The 20,024-nt window shown below is 34.5% G+C and overlaps 1 protein-coding gene and 1 non-coding gene across 2 annotated transcripts; one reads left to right on the forward strand and one right to left on the reverse strand.

Moving 5' to 3' along the window:
* Positions 1 to 3,017: 3,017 nt before the first annotated feature.
* On the forward strand, positions 3,018 to 4,529 carry LOC133033407 (uncharacterized). The gene has a single exon (XM_061108121.1). It carries the CDS (start codon positions 3,018 to 3,020, stop codon positions 4,527 to 4,529), a length of 1,512 nt encoding a protein of 503 aa, XP_060964104.1.
* LOC133033452 (small nucleolar RNA R71) lies at positions 3,531 to 3,637 on the reverse strand. The gene has a single exon (XR_009685599.1). It is a non-coding gene; the product is annotated as a small nucleolar RNA R71 (small nucleolar RNA).
* Positions 4,530 to 20,024: the final 15,495 nt, after the last annotated feature.

Genomic DNA, 20,024 nt, shown 5'->3' on the forward strand with positions numbered 1-20,024 from the left:
AGCATGTTTCTTAATTTTTGTCATATTAATATTTTCATGGTCAAAATTTTCAAAAATTACTCATTTATTCTTGTAAAATGTTATTTTCAAGCCAATTTACTATCTTTGTTACTTAGAATTTTTCTAGAGTTATAAAATGCACATACCAAACTTTGTGGTAAGATGGGTGTTAGCACGTATTTGCTTAGAAACTTTGCCAAGTTTAAGTGTTCATATTTTTGTGAGTGGCGAGATTTGAGAAAACAACTTTTGAATTTTTATTGATTCTTAGACATGGTTATCATTATTTTGGACATGGTACTAGGGTTTTGATTGGATGTTGCTTTAAGGGATAATTTTTATAGACAAATCTTATTAAGGAGCCTTTTTGTAATTATTTTCTTTATGTGCAAAAAAACAAAAAAAAAAAAAACAAAAAAAAAAGAGCAACATTTCCATCATTATATCCAACATGTTGCCTCTTGTTCAAAAAAAAAAAAAAAAAACAAGAAAAAAAAATTGCAAGAGCAACATTTCTATCAATTTGTCTAACATGTTGCCTCTTGTTTGAAAAAAAAAATATAGAAAAGAAAAAAAAAAGTTCGTAGTATTTCATTTTTTTTTATTTGTTTTGGCTCCTAGAATAAATGTAAAAGATTGTCTATTTTTGTCCCGAAAAGCTGGTTTGTGGTACTTTTTATGGTGGTTGTCTAAATAATTCATAACCTATCTTCGTTTCAATGTTTATTCAAATGTTTGTCCTAAATTGATCTATCCAGTTCGAGTGCTCACTTTTCATTTTCCAACTCCATGAGTGAAATCCTTAGCCATGAATAAATACTTTCAAATACCTGTGAGGCTAATGCAGTTGAGACTTTCACTTGGTACATTTTTTTTCGAAAGCATTTATGTGTTTTGGTTTGTGGTAAGAAGGTTCAGGTTTGGCGCACACACTCACAACTCTAGATTTATTCAAGGTAATTCTGTATAGTTTTTATTGACTTGTTACTAATATTTTCTTGAATATTTGTGCTATTTTTAAAATTTTGACCTAGACAATATTTTGTTGATATTATTTTTGTTCGCTTGAACTGCTAGAGACTAGCAATAAGCTAGTTGGGGGTTGTGATTAAGGCTCAAATTGGTACATTTTAAGCCTTTATTTATACATATATAATTAATATAAATTAGATATTCCTTAGTTTTTATGGTAAATTTATTTTAATTGGAAATATTTAATTTATATTCATTTTTGTGTTATTTTTCCAAAAATTTTATGAAGTGATAAAATTACAAATCAATGAGATCAAGAAAGAAGGCCCATAACCACAATATAAGTTAACAAATTGGGCTCAAATATCAAATATTGGAGCTTTGTTGAATGATCAAAGGGACACGAACTGAACTGATCATGTCTCCCACACCAATTACGCCAGCCACTTCCTCCAGGAGCTCCACGTGTTTGAGCTGGTCTTCACTTCCCACAATTTGATGCAACATGGCCCACATTCTCATATTTTCAGCTTTTCAAGCCACTTCCCCTACTACATAGTACACGAATTTTTACCAGTTTAGAGAGCAAATGTGCACTATAAATAAGAGCTAAATACAATGAAAAAGGCATCAGATTTTCGTAGTGTTATTATACCAAAATTTTATCTTTTTCTTTCCTTCTTCTTTATTTTATTTTATTAATTTTGGTGTAAAGACAATGCCTTTTCTAGGCTAATTTCTTTGGCAAGACTCAAGTGTAAGTTCATGCAATTTTTATTCTTCTAATATATTGATTCTCTTTGTTCTTCATTTTCACATTTGTTATATTAAATTTCTCTTCTTCTTAATTGCACTTTAAATTTAATAGTACCTTTTATATAAGTTCAGTCATGCTTTTCTTATGTAAGTTAGGCTATTAATTATTAGAGTGTTTATTATATTATATGATTTTTACTGCATTCTACCAATGGTATTTTGTCGATTTAAATTATATAATATGATAGTATTTTTAGAAGTAGTTTTAATTTAATTAGAGAACATATTTTTCTAGTGAGCTTAATCATACACATTTTCCAACTATAATTAATGGTGTAGAATTATAGTTGAGGTTAAAGAATCAATTTTATTAGGAAAATATAATTGCATGTACAAAGCTTGTGTCTTCCATAATCATTTTCTGATTACTTCTCATTTTAATTACTTGTTTAATTTTTAAAAATCATTTCTCAATATTCTCATCACATTCAAGGTTCATATTTTATTCTTGTAAAATTACTAATTGTCCTTTTGAGTGTATTTTTCCTCCCTGTGGATACGACATATAGCCCGTTTACTACCGCGACCGCAGTGTAACTAATTGGGCGACATCAATTTTTGGCGCCGTTGCCGGGGAGGTTTCTGCGCTACAAGAGGTTAGTATAGTAGTTTTATTTTTTTTTGTCTCTCTTTATTTGTTTATATAAAAAAAAAAAAACTTTTTAGATAGTATAATATAATTTAGTTTTTTTTTTAAGTTATATATAGATTCAAAAAAAATCATTATATATTATTATTATTATTCTTTACTCTTTTAGTAAAAAAAAAAAAAAGCAAGTCCTTTTTTTGTTTAATTTATTTATTATTTTGCTACTATATTAGGGTGTTAGTTTTCTTTTTATTTTTTTGGTCCATTATTTTATTTTGTATACATTTTTTTTTCTAGGATTAGCCATTTTTTTTGATATTTATTTAAAAAAAAAAAAAAGTTGTGCATAAAATATTTTCATAAACTTTTTAGTGTAAACCCAATTGTGTAATGGTAAAAGTGGTACAAACTGAGATCATTCTGTCTAAGAAAGATTGGCTTTAAAGGTTTGTGATAGAGTACCCTCTACACTTTCTAGCGACCCCGGGGAGTTCTAGTAAAAGTGTGGGACGAAGCGGTACCTTGGCAACCTTCCCAATCGGCCTGGGAATATCTTGTGTGAATACCCTTGCATTATTACATAGTTGTAATTTACATTATTTAACAAGTGAAAATACACACACACACAAAAAAAAAGTGAATGTCACGAAATAGAGACAGATTAGGGAGATTTGTAAAACAACAAATTGAAATTTTAGAAAACTCTCCTAAATCGTCTTCTTCCACTCGTTCTCATTCACCACCATCACCCATACTTCCTGCACTGCCAATGATGGCTCAACAACAGGAAATCCAACCAAGAACGCTACAGGATTATCTACATCCTACGCGTACGGCCACACCTTCATGCATAATGTATCCCATGAATATGCCCAACTTCGATTTCAAACCTGGCATGATTCAACTTTTACCAACCTTTCATGGTATGGAAAATGAGAGTCCATATGTGCATATTCAGGCCTTCGAAGAGGTGGTGGCCACATTCAACAACCAAGCTGACATCATTAACTTGGTGAGATTGAAGTTCTTTCCTTTCTCACTCAAGGATAAAGCCAAAAGCTGGTTGTATTCCTTAAGGCCAAGGTCTATTGGGACATGGGATGAGATGACAAAAGTATTTTTCTCTAAATTTTTTCCACCCCATAAGACCAGCAGCCTTAAGAGGCAAATCTCTACCTTCACCCAAAAGGACCATGAAACATTTCATCAGGTCTGGGAGAGGTTTAAAGATTTGATGGGCCAGTGCCCACATCATGGATACGAAAGTTGGCGTCTTGTCAGCTATTTCTACGACGGTCTCACAGCCGACAAAAGACAATTCGTACAAATGATGTGCAATGGCGACTTCCTACAGAAAGATCCCGAAGAAGCTTTGGAATATCTTGAAGAAATTTCTGAAAAATCATACACATGGAGTGCGCCAAGTCCTACAGACAAGCCACGAACAGCCGGAGTCTACCAATTGAAGGAGGAGGACAGTGTGAAAGCTCAACTTGAAGCTTTGAAAAAACAATTTGAGGCTTTCAAAACTCAAGAAGGTAAAGCACTCCAGATCGCTGCAAAAGTGGAAAAGCAAGAACCATGCTTCATTTGTGGAGGGACTGATCATCAACCACAAGAGTGCCCTAGTCTTAGTATGTTGAGGGGAGAAGATGAGGAACCGTGTAATGCCTTAGGGGATTACAAGAAGCCTTATAATGCCTACTCCAACACATACAATCCTGGTTGGCGTAACCATCCCAATTTCAGTTGGAAGGATACAAGTCAAAATCAAGCATCTGGGAGCCAATGGAGGCCTGATCAACAAAAGAATTCTCTTGAGAGTTCCATGAAAATTCTCGCAGAATCCCAACTAGAGTTCAGGACTTATTTCACTCAGGTGATAGAGGAATTGAAGGACATAAAGATTCAAATAACAAAGTTAAATGATTCTTCAGTCATTCAAGAGCGTGGTAAGCTTCCCGCTCAGCCTCTAATCACTCCCAAAGGGCAACATATGGCACAAACCTCCGCTCCTTCAGAGTCTAATCTCAAAGGGGTTAATGCTATTACTACCCGAAGTGGTCAAAGTACGGTATCACCATTACCTAAGACCACTAGTGTACCAATGCCCGCTCCAGATGCTGATGTGCCACAGAACCTTCCAATGTAAGGAGTCATTTAATACTCTGCGACAGAAAGGATACAAGGGTTAGAGATCTGAACGGAAGGAGTCATTTAATTCTGCTGCACCCAATGTAAGGTTTCCTAAACTTTATATGTGTTTATTTCATCATTTTAGAAAGTTCATATTTAGGGTGTTAATCAATATACTTGTGAGTAGATCTAAGATCCTGGTAAAATAATTTCCATCACTTACTCCAAGTGTAAGTATACTTCATCGCTGATTATCACATCAGTGTAAATCCAAAACACTGATGACATAGGGACTTAGTCTTTTGAATCATATAATCACAATCACATTCCACTGTGTTGACAATACTGTAATTGTGAATAAATATATGTTCTGGACTTAACTGATTTTGTGCATATATTAAATATATATATTAGCCCATAAACATGAAAAATACATGTTACGATAAATCACTTCAAATCTCTTAAATTGATAACTAATCAGATTGTAATGGGTTTTATTTAGGGCACAAAACCTAACAAACTCCCACTTGCACTAACATAAAATAAGTTGTGCTTTACAATCAATTTGTGGTCTTGATCTTCATATCAAGTGTAGTATATTTGAATCCACCCAAACTTTTGGAACCAGGTTCATAAATCATTATGAAACATCCTTAACTATATGGTTTACTCATCAAGGTATACTGAAATCCTTACTCCTTATTAAGTACATGTAACACCCTAACTAGCATAGGCGTATTACGTGATTTTTAAAAATACTGTGCAGCTCGTTGCTAATCAACGAGGTTTATGGAAAAACGTGATTAATTAAAATTTTTGCTTTTTAATTAAACTTGTCAAATATTTATATAAAAGACTCGGGATCCCGATTACAAAACCATTTACAAAAGTTTACTGATTATACAAAATACTTGTTGCCTAGCGACTAATTACAAAAATAGCCTCGCTGTCCCGATGATCGTACGCTCTAGGCCTAACCGCCCCGACACGTACAATCTTCACCGGCTCGCTCACGGTCCATCAGCTCTAGCCTTGCCCTTACCTACACATAAACATAGCACTGTGAGTCGACAGACTCAGTAAGAAAAGCATAATAATACTCATACATAAATCCCGGTCATGATCAGACGCCCATACCCCTGACCATAACCCTAACTGCCGTGTCCAACACGATACGGAGTCCCCCTAACTGTCGTGTCCAACACGGTACTGAGTTCTGAACGTTCATAGGGATGGTACTATTGACAAGTAACAGCCTAATCAGTCGAACCGGTCATACTCCGGCTGCTGGTCATACTCCAGCCTGTACCGACGTGTTACAGTATCAGCCTAATCGGTCGAACCGGTCATACTCCGGCTGCTGGTCATACTCCAGCCTGTATTGACGTGATACGTCAAATAGTACGGGACCACCAACCTAAGTATCAGCCTAATCGGTCGAACCGGTCATACTCCAGCTGCTGGTCATACTCCAGCTTGTACCGACGTGATACAGTGTCAGCCTAATCGGTCGAACCGGTCATACTCCGGCTGCTGGTCCTACTCCAGCCTGTACCGACGTGACACAGTTGGATGGTTCGAAGCCAACATACATATCTAATGTAATCTAACAGGCTTCCTACATGCACGCTAAACATGTAATCTACATATGCATACTGTTATACTAATCTTACCTGGATTCCGAATTTAGGTGTGCCGGTCAACCTGACTGGAACTATCTGCGCGGCGGATTACAGGCTCCTAAACCATAAAAATCACAACACTATAAGTGATACGCTAAATCACTTCCCGGGGACTTAAACTATGAACTAAAAGTTTCCCTATCGATAAAAAGCATGGCAATACCCCAAATAACATAAAAACGAGGAGAACTAGGGTTTCAGAAAATCACCCAACCTGAATTCCGGTTCTGGGAATTTTCAAAACCCCATCCAGAATTCCAGATGCACAACCGGAATTCCGGTTCCTCGCAGAAATCACACAAAAATTCACACATTGCACAAATCCAATCCAAACAATACCAAAACTTCCAGACCTGCTATTTAGACCCTAAGGAACAATTCTCAAGCATAAAAACCAAGCTTCATGCAACCAAACCAAAACCACCATTAAAGCATCAAGCTTTGAGTTCTAAACTGAAACTTGATCAAACCCCACTAACATGCATTCAATTCAGCCCAAATCTATTTAATCATGCATATAAAAGCTTCTGAAAACACAAGAATTCGACTTCAACAAACACAACAACAAAACTCACAATTTCATATTGAAAACTCAAGCTTTTGCATAGAAAATTCATAACTTTAAACAACCTAACTATCAAGCACCACAAGTAGCTTAATTAACCTCAAATAAACATGCTTAAATCTCAGAAATTAACAACAAAATCACAGCAGCAACAACATCAATTTATCATGCATGCATTACACTATTTTCATCAAAATTCAACAAACTTTAAGAAGAAAAGATGAGGAGCTAACCTAGCTTGGATTAAACACACATAAATCTTGAATCCACAAAGAAAGAGGAGCAAAACCCAACTGCTCCTAGGGCCGAAAATAGAGAGAGAACTTTGAGAGAGAAGAGTTTTCCAATTTTTCTAACTGTAATTTTTTTTTGGTAAAATGAAATAAAAAGCTACTAAACACATAACAACTTCATTTCAGCCAATAATAACATAAATAAACATATATAACTCATTTACTAAGTCCATTAAAGGACAAAATATCATTGGGGCAAAAAGACCATTTTGCCCCTCCACACTAAAATAACATAAATAACACTAAAGGGGTATTTTTGGGAAATTCTAAATTCCCGGCCATTCCCGACATTCCCAATGTCTAAGAAACCGTCCCAAACTAATAACATACTAAGTTGTGATTTTACTGAGCTAAGCACCGAGTTCCATGTTACCGGGCACCGGAAATGCAAAATTATGAAAACTACTAAATGACATAAAAATGCATCTCTGAATTCAATAATAACAGTATAAATAATTATTTAAATAGCTATAAATAATTGCATAATTAATCATGATTAACTGCTAATTTCCAAATTAAACTAAGCGGTCTTTACAGTATATCTGAACAAACAGAAGACATATCTCTCATATTTTAAAATTTGGAACTGAGATAATGCAGTGTAGAATTTTCTTCAGTAGAATAACTTTCTGGTAATTTCGAATTTACAAAGTTATGTATATCTTCTCTGATGGAGCTTGAATTATTATAAATGGGTTTTTACACTCTTTTAGAATAACTCTTCCACCCCCAGAGTAACCACCATCTCAAAATCTTAATGAGTTGGTGTGGATATAAGGATAATTAATATACAATTCCTTAATATCTAACATATAGGTCACTTCTCATAAATCTTTCTTGACTGTCCCCTAATGTTTTTCATTTGATTACATCTCAGATGGCTCCCACTCAATAATAGGTGTCTGGTTAAATAATACTTTTAACCTCTTACTATTGTTTTGAGGGATATCTAGTTGTGACTTATTATCTTAGTCTGAAACTTTTCTTTAAGACTTATGTCAACAACATAGCAGTCTAGTATTTGAAGTGTAAAATACTTGCTAGAGATTAAGCAATCAAATTAAGATACCATAAAATGTTATGACGATTAGAAATCTTGACTCAAGTCATTCGAATGGACTATGCAAGAATTCTTTTATCTTATCCTCATAATTCTGATGAGTTTTTTCTATCCACATGAATGGTTAGATTTGCTTTATCAGTAGTGTTCTTAAATTCCTATCACAAGTGTCAACCAAAAGAAGATGGGTGAAGAATTTTAAAATTCTCCCACTCAATTAAGGTAGTGTGATACATTATCAAAGAACTTTATTGGTATCATTATCTATTACAATAGTAAATCTAAACTGGAACATATAATCAAGATCAAGGATTTATTCTGATAATAGCTAATTTATTATATTACTTTCATGTTTAAAATTATGTGTCACAAAGAGTACTGTTGAATATAGTCCACCCCTAAGTATATAGAGATTATGATCCACCCCTAAAGGTTATAGAGATCATTATTCTCTAAGTGTTATAGAGATTTTATGGAGTTTCGAATATAAAATAGAGTTCATTAGATATAAAAGATCGTTGAACTGCATATTATTCTTAACTTTTTCTCCACCCCTATCAGATCAAAAGATCTTTTTATTGAACAAATTCTTAATAATTGTTTTAGAATTAACAATTATTCATAAACATAGAAACAATTTCTAGTGTTTATGTAGTAATAACTTTGTAAAGAGTTTAAATAACTATAGAATTTGTATCAATAATAAAAACACATACACATACAAACATAATAAATATAATGATTGGTAATTGATATATAAGATAAAGTAATGAAGCTCAACTCATAGATTGCAATTTATTTGTAAAATAATAAAAAATTAATTAAAAATATGTTTGCAACATAATGAGAAAAGAACAGGGAATAAAATCCCAAACTTGAAATCCAAATTGTTCTGAAACTGAAACAATTAATTCAAAAATAAATAAATAAATGAGCTTCATCTTTATCTTGGACGAACTCCACCCCTTTGTCCAGCTTTTAAATCCAACTCGCTAAGATAGCACCTCAGTTCAAGCAGCTTGGGCTGTAAGAAGGAAAAATGAATAAACAAGGTTAGTAGTCCAGAATTAATAATCCAAATGGATAATAATTCACTAAAACACACCAGTTTATAGAAAGAAATACCTTGTTTCTTTGCAAGAAGCTTAGGACATTGGAGTTTCCAATGGCCTTTCTCATTGCAGTAGAAACACTTTCCTTTTGGTGTATCACCAGGAGCAGCAGCCTTTTTGTTCTTAGCTATTTTCACAGCTTGAGCTCACTTCTTGTTATTTTTCCACTTCTTATTCTTGGGTCTACAAGTAGAGGCAACGTGTGCCTCAGGTCTAATCGTCCCATTACCATTTCCAGAAATCTGAGGTTTACTCCCTTTCTTCTTGGGTCCTCTAATCAAATTTTCATATGTCTAAAGGTCATTGACTAACGTGTGAAAGTCTTGTTCCTTCTTATTCATGACATAATTTGATGTATAGGGCAGAAAAGCTGGAGTCAGACTATTCAAGATAAGACTTACTTGAGTTGTCTGATCCATTTCAGCACCATGATTCTGGGCTTCCTGGAAATAACTTGCCATTTGGAGAAGGTGATCACACACATTCTAATGGGGTTCCATCCGTGCGTTGATGAATTTCTTAGTCGCGTCAAAGCGAGACTGGATACATGCCATTTCGAATAGCTCAGTTAACTGCGTCATTATTTCTGCAGTCGTGACAGTGTTAGCAAACCTTGTTTTCAAGGTGTCAACCATGCTGGAAAGCATGAAGTATCGAGCTTTGTTGTTAGCATTCTGCCAACGCTCGAACTTCTCTTTAACAGCTTTGGTTGCATTGTCATTCGGCTGTTCAGGAGACGACTCAGTTAACATAAACAGGGCACTTTCACCTATGAGAGCAATATTAATGTTCTCTTTCCATTTAGGAAAGTTAGATCCATTTAGCTTATTTTCAGTCAACAGTGATAACATGGGATATGACATGGCAATTCAGGATACTACAAAATAATAAATAGAAATCAATTATGGTTTAACACAAAATCTTATTCAGAAATTATTAGCACATAGCAAGTAGGAATGACAAGAGAAAATACTAAAAACATACAATCCTAAATAATTTCCAAGGTTTTCAACAAACTGATATCAGTGTCCCGTTTAGGCGAGAGTCAAAGCTACCATCCATTGAATAGAGTTGTCAGCTCATCTAAAATAATAAACATTATAGTAACCTTTTATTCGATCGAAAAGAGAATCCAACGTTGTCCCGTTTAGGCGAGAGTCAAGGTCATTCCTATTTCATGAGCTCCCACCATTGTTTCATACTTTTGTAAGTCAAATACAGTCGCCACCATTAGGGTGATCAATACTAATATAAAACACTTACAAATATACTTATCTTTCGAGATTAAACGGCGCTAACTTGCTAATGAACGTTCCTCCATTAGGGAGGATTACTCACTAAAACAATAGCTATGTAAAACCAACAATGGAGATCGAATTTCTTAATAATAATAAAGCTTATTATTTAAAATGTATTTTCTTCTATTATTTTATTTATTTTAAATATATATTTATTTAGTTAAATTTTAAATTTAGAATAAAATTCTAAATAAAATTTAATATAATATTTATAAAATTAAACTTAGATGGTTAAGAAAATAAAATAAATTATTTCCATCTTAGTATTAATTTTCCAATAAATATTAAGAAAATTATTTAATTTAAGTTGTATTAATTTAAATTAATTTGCAACTCAAATTTAAATTTTCTATAAAACTATATATTGTATTTCGAAAAATTAAAGTATAAAAATTGTACAATTTTCGAAATAAAGAAATTAATCTTTACTAGAAAAAATACTTCAAGCAAAAATACTATCTATCTAGATTTTCTTTAACTAATTAATTTAATTTCTAATAATAATATATTTTAGTTCATTTATTTTAAATTAATCATTAATTGAAAAAAATATTAATTTTAGTTGGTTCAAAATTAATTAAAATAATTAATTTACAACTTTAATCTATTTTTCAAGATAAATTAAAAATCATCTTGCATAATCAAATGCAATTTTGAAAATATTGATTCATAAAATAAATAAAATATATTTTGAAAATTATTCAAATTTAAGTTGTTATAAAAAAATTTCCAACTTAAAATAATTCTCTATTTAATTAAATGTCATGAAGATAACAATATTTAAGTATCATGAAAATCAACTTAGATATTTAATTTTAAATTTAATTAAATGTATTAAATTCAAGAAATAAATAATTAAGTATAGAGAAGGCTTAATTATTAATTTCTAGTTTAATTCTAGGAAAAATATTCTTAATTTGAGTTGTACCAAAATTAATTATTAAACAATTAATTTCACAATCAATGATGTTTTCCTATTTTAATATTAAAAATAATAATTAGTATAGAAATAACTATCTAGAAAATATCTCAATTTAACTAAGTATCTTTTCAAGATTTGGAAAATATCTAATTTAAGTTGTTGTAGAAAGAATCTAAAATAAGCAACTTAAAATTTTCCAAATAAAATTTAATTAAATATTAAAATTAAGTGGTAACTACCTAATTTAAGAATATTCTATTTTAAGTTTAAAATCAACTTAAAAAAATATCTTAAGAATCTTCAATAACCAATTCCTAGAATTCCTCAACTTAATATTAAATTCAAAAGATATTCAAATTTAAGTTAATAAGGAAAATTAGTTAGAAATAACTAATTTATAACTTAAATAGGAATATTTAATGAAATAATTAAAGTAAGTTTCAGAAAGAATCTAGTTAGTTAAAATTCTTTATTTAATTAAATACAAGAAAAATACAAATAGTTTATCTAGAAATATTATCTTAAACTAAGAGTGTTTTTCTTAAAATTAACTTTAAAATATTAAAATGAAATAAATTTCATATATTTTAAAAGTTAATTATGTTGCTAATCAATTTTATTAGGTTAAACTAATTTAATTAACCTAATACAGTTATTCAAATCAGGCAAATGGGCCTTCACAATTGGGGTAGTTCATGTGAGGGGGAGCTGGGTTCAGTATGTCGTACCCACTTCTATTGGCCCCCATCTCTCACACAAGGCCCAAAAGAGAGTAATTTAACCTTAAAATAAATAACTGTTATTAATTGAATAGGTTAAAAAACTAAATGGACCTAAATAAAATCTATCAGGGTGTGACATTTTATTTAGCAACAACCTATATCCATCTATAATAAAATAAACATATAGGCTCACACAGGCACACAGATTTGGATGGACCCTATCATGTTACTAGGTCATACAAAGATGAAAGAAGAATGTAAAATTTACCTGTTACAAATTATTTACTTGACCTATTGACAATTGAACCATGGGTTAAAATCAGATCATTGGATCTGTCGACAAGTTAACCATAGCAATTTAGATCAAGCAATAATAGGTTTTAGAAAAACTTACAAACAATCTAAAACACATACTCCTGCAACAAGTTAGAACTGATACTTGGATGTAGGATTTATTTAATTTTAAATTAATTAATAAAAAGAATTAAAAAAAAAATTAAATAAAAAAATATTTTCGATTTAAAAAAATTTAAAATTAAACCTACAATTTTGAAAAATTAGGTTTCAACTAACCTAAATATCATTTAAAAAAAATTGCTAACCACCTTTTAAATTTCATGTTATTTTATAAATTAAATATTCAATAAAATAAAATGATAAATACATACCCTTTTCTGATTTTATAATTTAATTTAAATAAAAATAATAAAATTTAAAACTTAGCAAAAATATCTTATTTCTATTTAAAATGGCATGATTATAGTAATCTTATTTTAAATCTAAATAAGGTCAAATTACTTTTTTTTTTTTTTTGAGAAAATAAACTTGTTATCATAAATTAAAAGGTATAGTCATTTACAATAATAGAGTTTATAGGCAGAGGTATACAATCTGACCAATAACAAGCCTCATCCACCCCTAAAGCAAACTTAGCCAAACCGTCCACAGCCATATTAGCTGAACGTTTGACATGAGAAACATTTACATTAGGGAAAAAGGATAAAAGACTAGTGATATCAACAATTAAATCTTGAAAAGAAGAAATAGCTGATGAAGATTTGCATAAAGCATTGGAAACTTGAAGGGCATCCGTTTCAACAAGGCTGACCGGCAATTGGAGTTGAATGGCCCAGTTTAAGCAGTGAAACATAGCAATTGCCTCCATTTTATGAGATGCAAAACAACCAAGAACCGGCTTTGAAATGGCTGCTACAACCTCACCATTTGAACTTCGAATTAAAGCACCAATACGAGTAATTTTTTGTGAGCTATCTACTACCGCGTCGACATTCATCTTCAGCATTCCAAGTGGAGGAGGAGTCCACGACATCAATGGTGCAGCAGGAGAAATTTGTGGCAAAGAAGCAGCAGTAGCTGCAACAAGCGGGTTGGGATCTGGTGCAGCAGAAGAGCGCTTCAGTTGGGCAGCAGTGTAGTTATACCAGTAGTTTTGTGCAAAAAATGCAAGGTCTTTTGCTGGTTTGGCTTTGTGACCATGAATCACACGGTTTCGTTCAGTCCAGATTGCCCAAAGTCCACAACAAAGTTTTTCCATCTCAATTTTAGTGTACAGTGAAGACAAGTGCACCAAATAATCTCCTTTGTGCATAAGCCGAGCAGTATTCCAGTCATGAGTAATATCAAGATGTCGCCAAACCAATCGAGCATACTTACAACTGAAAAGTGCGTGCCTAGCAGTTTCCCAAGCTTGTTGACAGATGGAACAAGTTGAATCTGTGATAATCTTGCGCTTTACAAGGGCTGTTGCAACAGGGAGTGCATCGTTGAAGGCCCGCCAAATGAAAATCTTAATCTTTTGTGGCAAAGACAGGGACCATAAGAAGTTCCACCATGAAGCAGATGCTGAAGAACTTGAGCTATCATCGGTTTCTGCAAGAGAAGCAGCTAGGTGATAGCCTGTTTGGACCGAATATATTCCAGAGGAGCAGGGGTTCCAAGCAAGGGTATCTTCATAACGGAAAAAACTCAGCGGAATAGTTAAGATACGATCTACATCAAGAGAGGAAAACCATTGGTTTAGAAGTGCTAAATCCCATTGCCTTTCTTCTGTAATTAAGTTTGAGACAGTCGTATCAGGTGGTCTGGAGAAGTGGTATGGTCGAAAAGTGGAATGTCCTGGAATCCACGGGTCATCAGCACAATTTATCCTACATCCTTCTCCAATTTTCCAACGTAAACCAGCAATAAGAAGGCTTCTACCCCAATGGATGCCTTGCCAAGTTAAAGAGGGGGAGTGACCAATGTTAGCTTGAAGGAAGTCGTTATTCGGGTAGTATCTACTCTTCAGCACCTTTGCAAGTAAGGAGTCTGGTTGTTTAAGAAGTCTCCAAGCTTGCTTTACAAGCATTGCTTGATTAAAATGCATGAACGAGCGAAACCCCATACTGCCACTGTCTTTCCTTTTACACAAAAACTTCCAAGAGCGCCAATGAATCTTGTTGCCATTCTCATTCAAGCCCCACCAAAAATTAGCCATCGTAGACTCAAGTTGGTTGCAAAAGTAAACCGGTAGACGAAAGCAACTCATTGCATATGTAGGAATGGATTGAACTACCGCTTTAAGAAGCACTTCGCGACCACCAGCTGAAAAAAAATTTCTCACTCCAAGTATGCATTAGTCGCCAGATTTTCTCCTTAATATCACTAAACATCCTCTTTTTATCCCTCCCAGAGTAGGAAGGCAAACCAAGGTATCTTTCGTGGCATTCACAGATCGGCATGTTTAGATGTCGATGGAAAAAAACTTGAGCCGCCAGTGTTGTATTGGGTGAGAAGGACATAACTGATTTGTCTGAATTGAGAACTTGACCCGAAGCTTTGTGATAGATATCCAATGATCTTTTAATGGCAAGGCAAGAGGACTCATTAGCTTGACAGAAAAGAAGGCTATCATCTGCGAAAAACAAATGAGAGATGGATGGAGCATGTCTTGTTAACTTAAAATCATTAAGATGACCAACTTCTTCTTCATGTTGGAGTAATCTGGACAAGGCCTCAGAATAGATTAGAAACAAGTATGGCGATAGTGGACAACCTTGACAGAGCCCTTTTGATGGAAGGAGTGATCTCGTGACCTCACCATTTAAGATAAAGGAGAACCTATTAGCACGCAAGCAGCTCATAATTAGCCTTATCCAATCACTAGCAAACCCCATCTTACCCATGACCCTCTCAATGAAACTCCATTCAACCCGGTCAAATGCTTTACTCATGTCAAGTTTCAACGAAGCAACACCTTTACGTCCCAATGTTTTGTTCTTAATAGCATTGACCAACTCAAAAGCTACTAGAACATTGTCTGTAATTAAACGATTAGGCACGAAAGCACTTTGTGATTCCGAAATGACATAAGGAAGGACATGTTTAAAGCGGTTAACAAGCACCTTGGTGACAAGCTTGGAGATAACATTACAAAGACTGATGGGACAAAAGTCTTGCAATCGTTGTGGTTTCTTGATCTTGGGAATTAGTGTAATAAGTGTTTTGTTAAGACTTGTAGGATCTGCTCCATCATTTAAAACACTTAAAACAGCTGCTGTAACTAAGTGACCAACCACATCCCAATTATGTTGATAAAACATTGGAGACATTCCATCGATACCCGGGCTCTTATCTGGTGCCATTGAGTGCAGAGCAGCCTCAACTTCAGTAGCTTCAAAGGGTGTTAGAAGGGTGGCATTCATCTCGGCTATAACTGTTGAAGGGATGGTGTTTAAAGTGGTAACAAGGGCAACTTCATCCAATGTAGAAGCAGTAAAAATTTCAGCAAAGTAGTCATGGATGGCAGCTGCAAGTTCAGATTTAGAAGAGACCCGATTACCATTCTCATCAAGCAAAAATTTAATTGTGTTATTCGACTTCCTTGCTGAGGCTTTAGCATGGAAAAACTTAGTGTTCCGGTCTCCTGCTTGTAACGCGGGAGCGCTGCTGCCAATAAATCTCCTCTTGCTCCAACAATTCATCCAACAAAGACTCAGAATTTTTCAAAGAATTCATAGCTGCTGGTGTTCGATGGGGACTGTTATTGAGAGTTTCGACTTGCAGTTGTGCATCTGTTATTCTTCTCTTCATGTTACCATATTTTTCAAAATGCCACTTCTGTAGATTAACAACACATTCATCCAAATTACCAAGGACAGCAGAGATCGGGTCAGAAGTTGATGAAGATTTCCAACTAGCAGCAATGATATCTTTACATTGGTCATCCGAGAGCCAAAGTTTTTCAAAGCGAAACTGACTGCGTCGCTGGTTGTGCTGTAATCGAGAATTAATAGGAGCAAAAGAAGCGGATATAGCCCTGTGGTCTGAACTAAAGTAATCGAGATGAAGGACCCCTGGAGCTTGAAAGTGATTCTCCCAGTGATGGTTCACAAAACACCAGTCCAAACGAGATTTAATAGTGCTCAAACCAGAACGATTCTTAATCCATGTAAAAGGGTCCCCTTCAAACAGCGTCTCATGTAGCTTACAATGGTCAAGAGTCATCGGAAAGCTTCCATATGTTGTTCATTTCTCAGACAGCCACCCGATTTATTCTCATTAGAGAGAATCTCATTGAAATCACCAATGACTAACCAAGGGAGAGATGGAGAAACATCAGCAAGTCGTTGCAAAAGCATCCATGAATCTGGTTTATTTTGGGCATCCAGAGCACCATAGAAAGCTGTGAGATGGAAGGTAGCCTCATTATCCGCCTTGACATAGCAATCGAAAAAAGTTTTTCCAAAGTTCAGCAAAGTAACATCAATATTCTGGTGCCACAGCAGTAGCAGCCCACCACTAAGGCCAGACCGTGGTGATTCCAATCCATGAGCGAAATTTAAAGTTTGACGAAAGCGAGAAACAGAATTCTATGGGAGTTTTGTTTCCATAAGAAACAAAATATGGGGCGATTGTTGTTTGACAAGCAATCGTAAGTGCCTGAATGCAGACGGGTTCCCCAAACCCCGCGCATTCCAACTCAAGATTTTCATAATGAATCGCGGGATTGCAAAGCAATCTCCACGGAATCATCAATGAAGCCATCCGAATCCATATCATCATACGAAACATTTTGACTTGAGTTTTCACCCACAAGAAAAGAGGAAGCATTGTGGTTACGACATCTTTTAAGAAATTGACTCATAGAGAGAGTGTCATTTTGTCTCTTGGCCACGGGTGTAGGTGGGTAATTTTCTTTATTCGAAGCAGCTATAACAATAGAAGAGGTGGATACTGACGGTGGAATTGCAGTGTGAACAGTAGAGAAGGAGGCAGATTTAAATGGTGATGGTGTTAAAGTTGGTGGATAAGTGGCAATGGGAAGGAAAGGCCTTGAAGCAGATCCAATGTCAGGTGTAAATATTCCAGGCAAATTGGTGACAAAGAGGCTGTTATCAGTTTTCATATCAGAGTGAGTTGATGAAGTTGGTGGGGGAACAGTTGGTGAAGAAGTAACAAAGTGTTGGTGGTGTTGCATATCAGATGCAGGTCGATGTTGGGAAGTAATTGGGGAAGTAATTGGGATTGGTGGGGACTTGTTAGAGTGTAGGATAGTGGAAGGTGGAGGCAATGTGGTGTTTAGTGTAGATAGAGGGATAGTTGAATGAGAAGAAATGGTAGTGGGGTGACTAAGTGGTGTTTGGGAAATGATTGGGGCAGAGAGCGATTCTACAGCACTAAGATATGGGGGCTGAGGGGGGCCAATGGTGTTCAAACGGGGGATTGTGGATGTGAGAGTGGTACGGGCAAGACGGGTTAATAATGGCCAGGCATTTCCCTTTGAAAAATCGGTGCGATACTTATCATAACCCGTGGAAGGAAGTTTCGATCCCTTCATCCAAGGACCATAAGGAAGATCATCGTCATTGCCATTATCCATACGTTCCATGAATTTAATACACTTCTCAAAAGGATGTCCGAGAATGCCACACTCAAAACAAAATTCTAGCAAGCGCTCATATCGAAAGTCTATCCAAAACTCATCTCGCACTTTCGGGAGGCTTATCATTCTGCCACGAGGAAGAGGCTTGTTGATCATAAGTTTCACCCGAATTCGAAGAAAAGGTCCCTAACCTTCATCAAGAGAGTCCTCATGGACATCTACATATTCACCAATTAAATTTCCTAAAGCTTTGGCAAGGGCCTTGGACTTACTTAAAAAGGGAAGGCGATATACTTGCACCCAGAATGGCGTAGACAACAAATCAGTGATTGAGACATTTTGCAGAGCACTTGGAGTGTGCATCACTATGAGATGATTTTGAAAGTGCCAAGGTTCTTTATTCATAACCCGAAACTTATCCCCTGCACAACCAAAAGAAACCTTGAACATATCTTCACCATAGGCAAAAATCACAGCAGGGAACCGACCTTTCCAAAGTCCAGACATTTGATCAATGAAAGATGGGTTATGAACATATGAATCAGTGAGAACCCGAGAAATGAGCATGTGGCTAAAGTGAGAAGTATGAGACGCAGCAACCTCTTCAGGGAGGTGAAAACTGATCCTTCCTCTTCAGTTAAAGATAAAGTATTGTGAGTTGCATTCATGAGTGGATCCATTGTACAACTAAGATACGAAGGGAGAAGCAGGGATCACGAAAATAGGGACAACAACTGGGGAGTGAGGTGTAGTATGAGGAGGAAAGCAATGAACATGAACCCAGGAGGCAGTTAGATTGATCAGGGAACGAGGGAGGGAAAAAGAATTTGAAAAATAGGTAGTTAAAAACCAAAAAGTTAGTTAAAATGCATAACTGCTACAGACCCCTAAATGGGCACTTTATTTTCATCACCCCTTATATTATCTATTACACACCTAAGGTCAAATTACTTAAAATAGAATATTTTATAATAAATTTAATATCTGACCTTAGATTTAAAATTAAGATAAAATAATCAAATTTTAAAAAATAAGAAAAAGAAGTAAGCAAAAAAAAAATTAGATTTTTACCTATTTTTCAAATTCAAATTACACTAATATCTAAAATTAATTTAAAAATTCAAATTAATTTATTTCTGATAAATAGATTTGAAATATGAAAAGTAAAAATCAAAATACAAAACTATACAAAAAATCGGAAGTTAATTCCATGAAATAGCATAAAAAATCGAAGAAAACGAAAAAATTAGTGAGCTGTACGGATATTATGCACAGCATACCATCCGCGCGTGCACATGAGGAAGGGGGACCGAGAATCCTCAGCGCTGGAGGCTGCAAGCAGCCATTCCGCGTGCGTGAGGGAGGGTGATCACCATCCTGATTTTTCCGATTTTCAAAAATTCATAACTAATTCAAATAAAATCTAAATTGAGTTCTGTAAAAAAGTAAATTGCTTAATTTTTTCCAAACTATCCAATAAAAATAATTACAGAAACAAAATATCAATTATTTTTCCCAGAATTTCACAAACATCAATCAATCATCATATAACACACAAAACAACATGATACCATCCAATTCACAAACAACTCGTTTTAAGTCCAAATTTCTTGCAAGCAAATCAATTACCATGGCTCTGGTGCCAGTTGTTGGAATTATTTTAACAGGATATTAGATCTACTCACAAGTATGTTATTTAACATCCTAAATATGAACTTTCTAAAATGATAATAAACACATATAAAGTATGAGAAACCTTACATTGGGTGCAGCGGAATAATATGTCTCTTTCCACTCAGATCTCTAACCCTTGTATCCTTTCAGTTGTCGAGTATTATCAAGATCTGAGTCTGAATGTCCTTCTCTTGGATTTGGATCCTTCACAATCTTCCAAACTATGATTGAGGTACTACTTGCTATGTGTGGGCACTACTCTTTTTACTAGGGTCATTCGAAATAGGAAGAGCAAGAAA

Source organism: Cannabis sativa, unplaced genomic scaffold, assembly GCF_029168945.1.
Source record: "Cannabis sativa cultivar Pink pepper isolate KNU-18-1 unplaced genomic scaffold, ASM2916894v1 Contig7, whole genome shotgun sequence".
In the NCBI taxonomy this organism is placed as follows: domain Eukaryota; kingdom Viridiplantae; phylum Streptophyta; class Magnoliopsida; order Rosales; family Cannabaceae; genus Cannabis; species Cannabis sativa.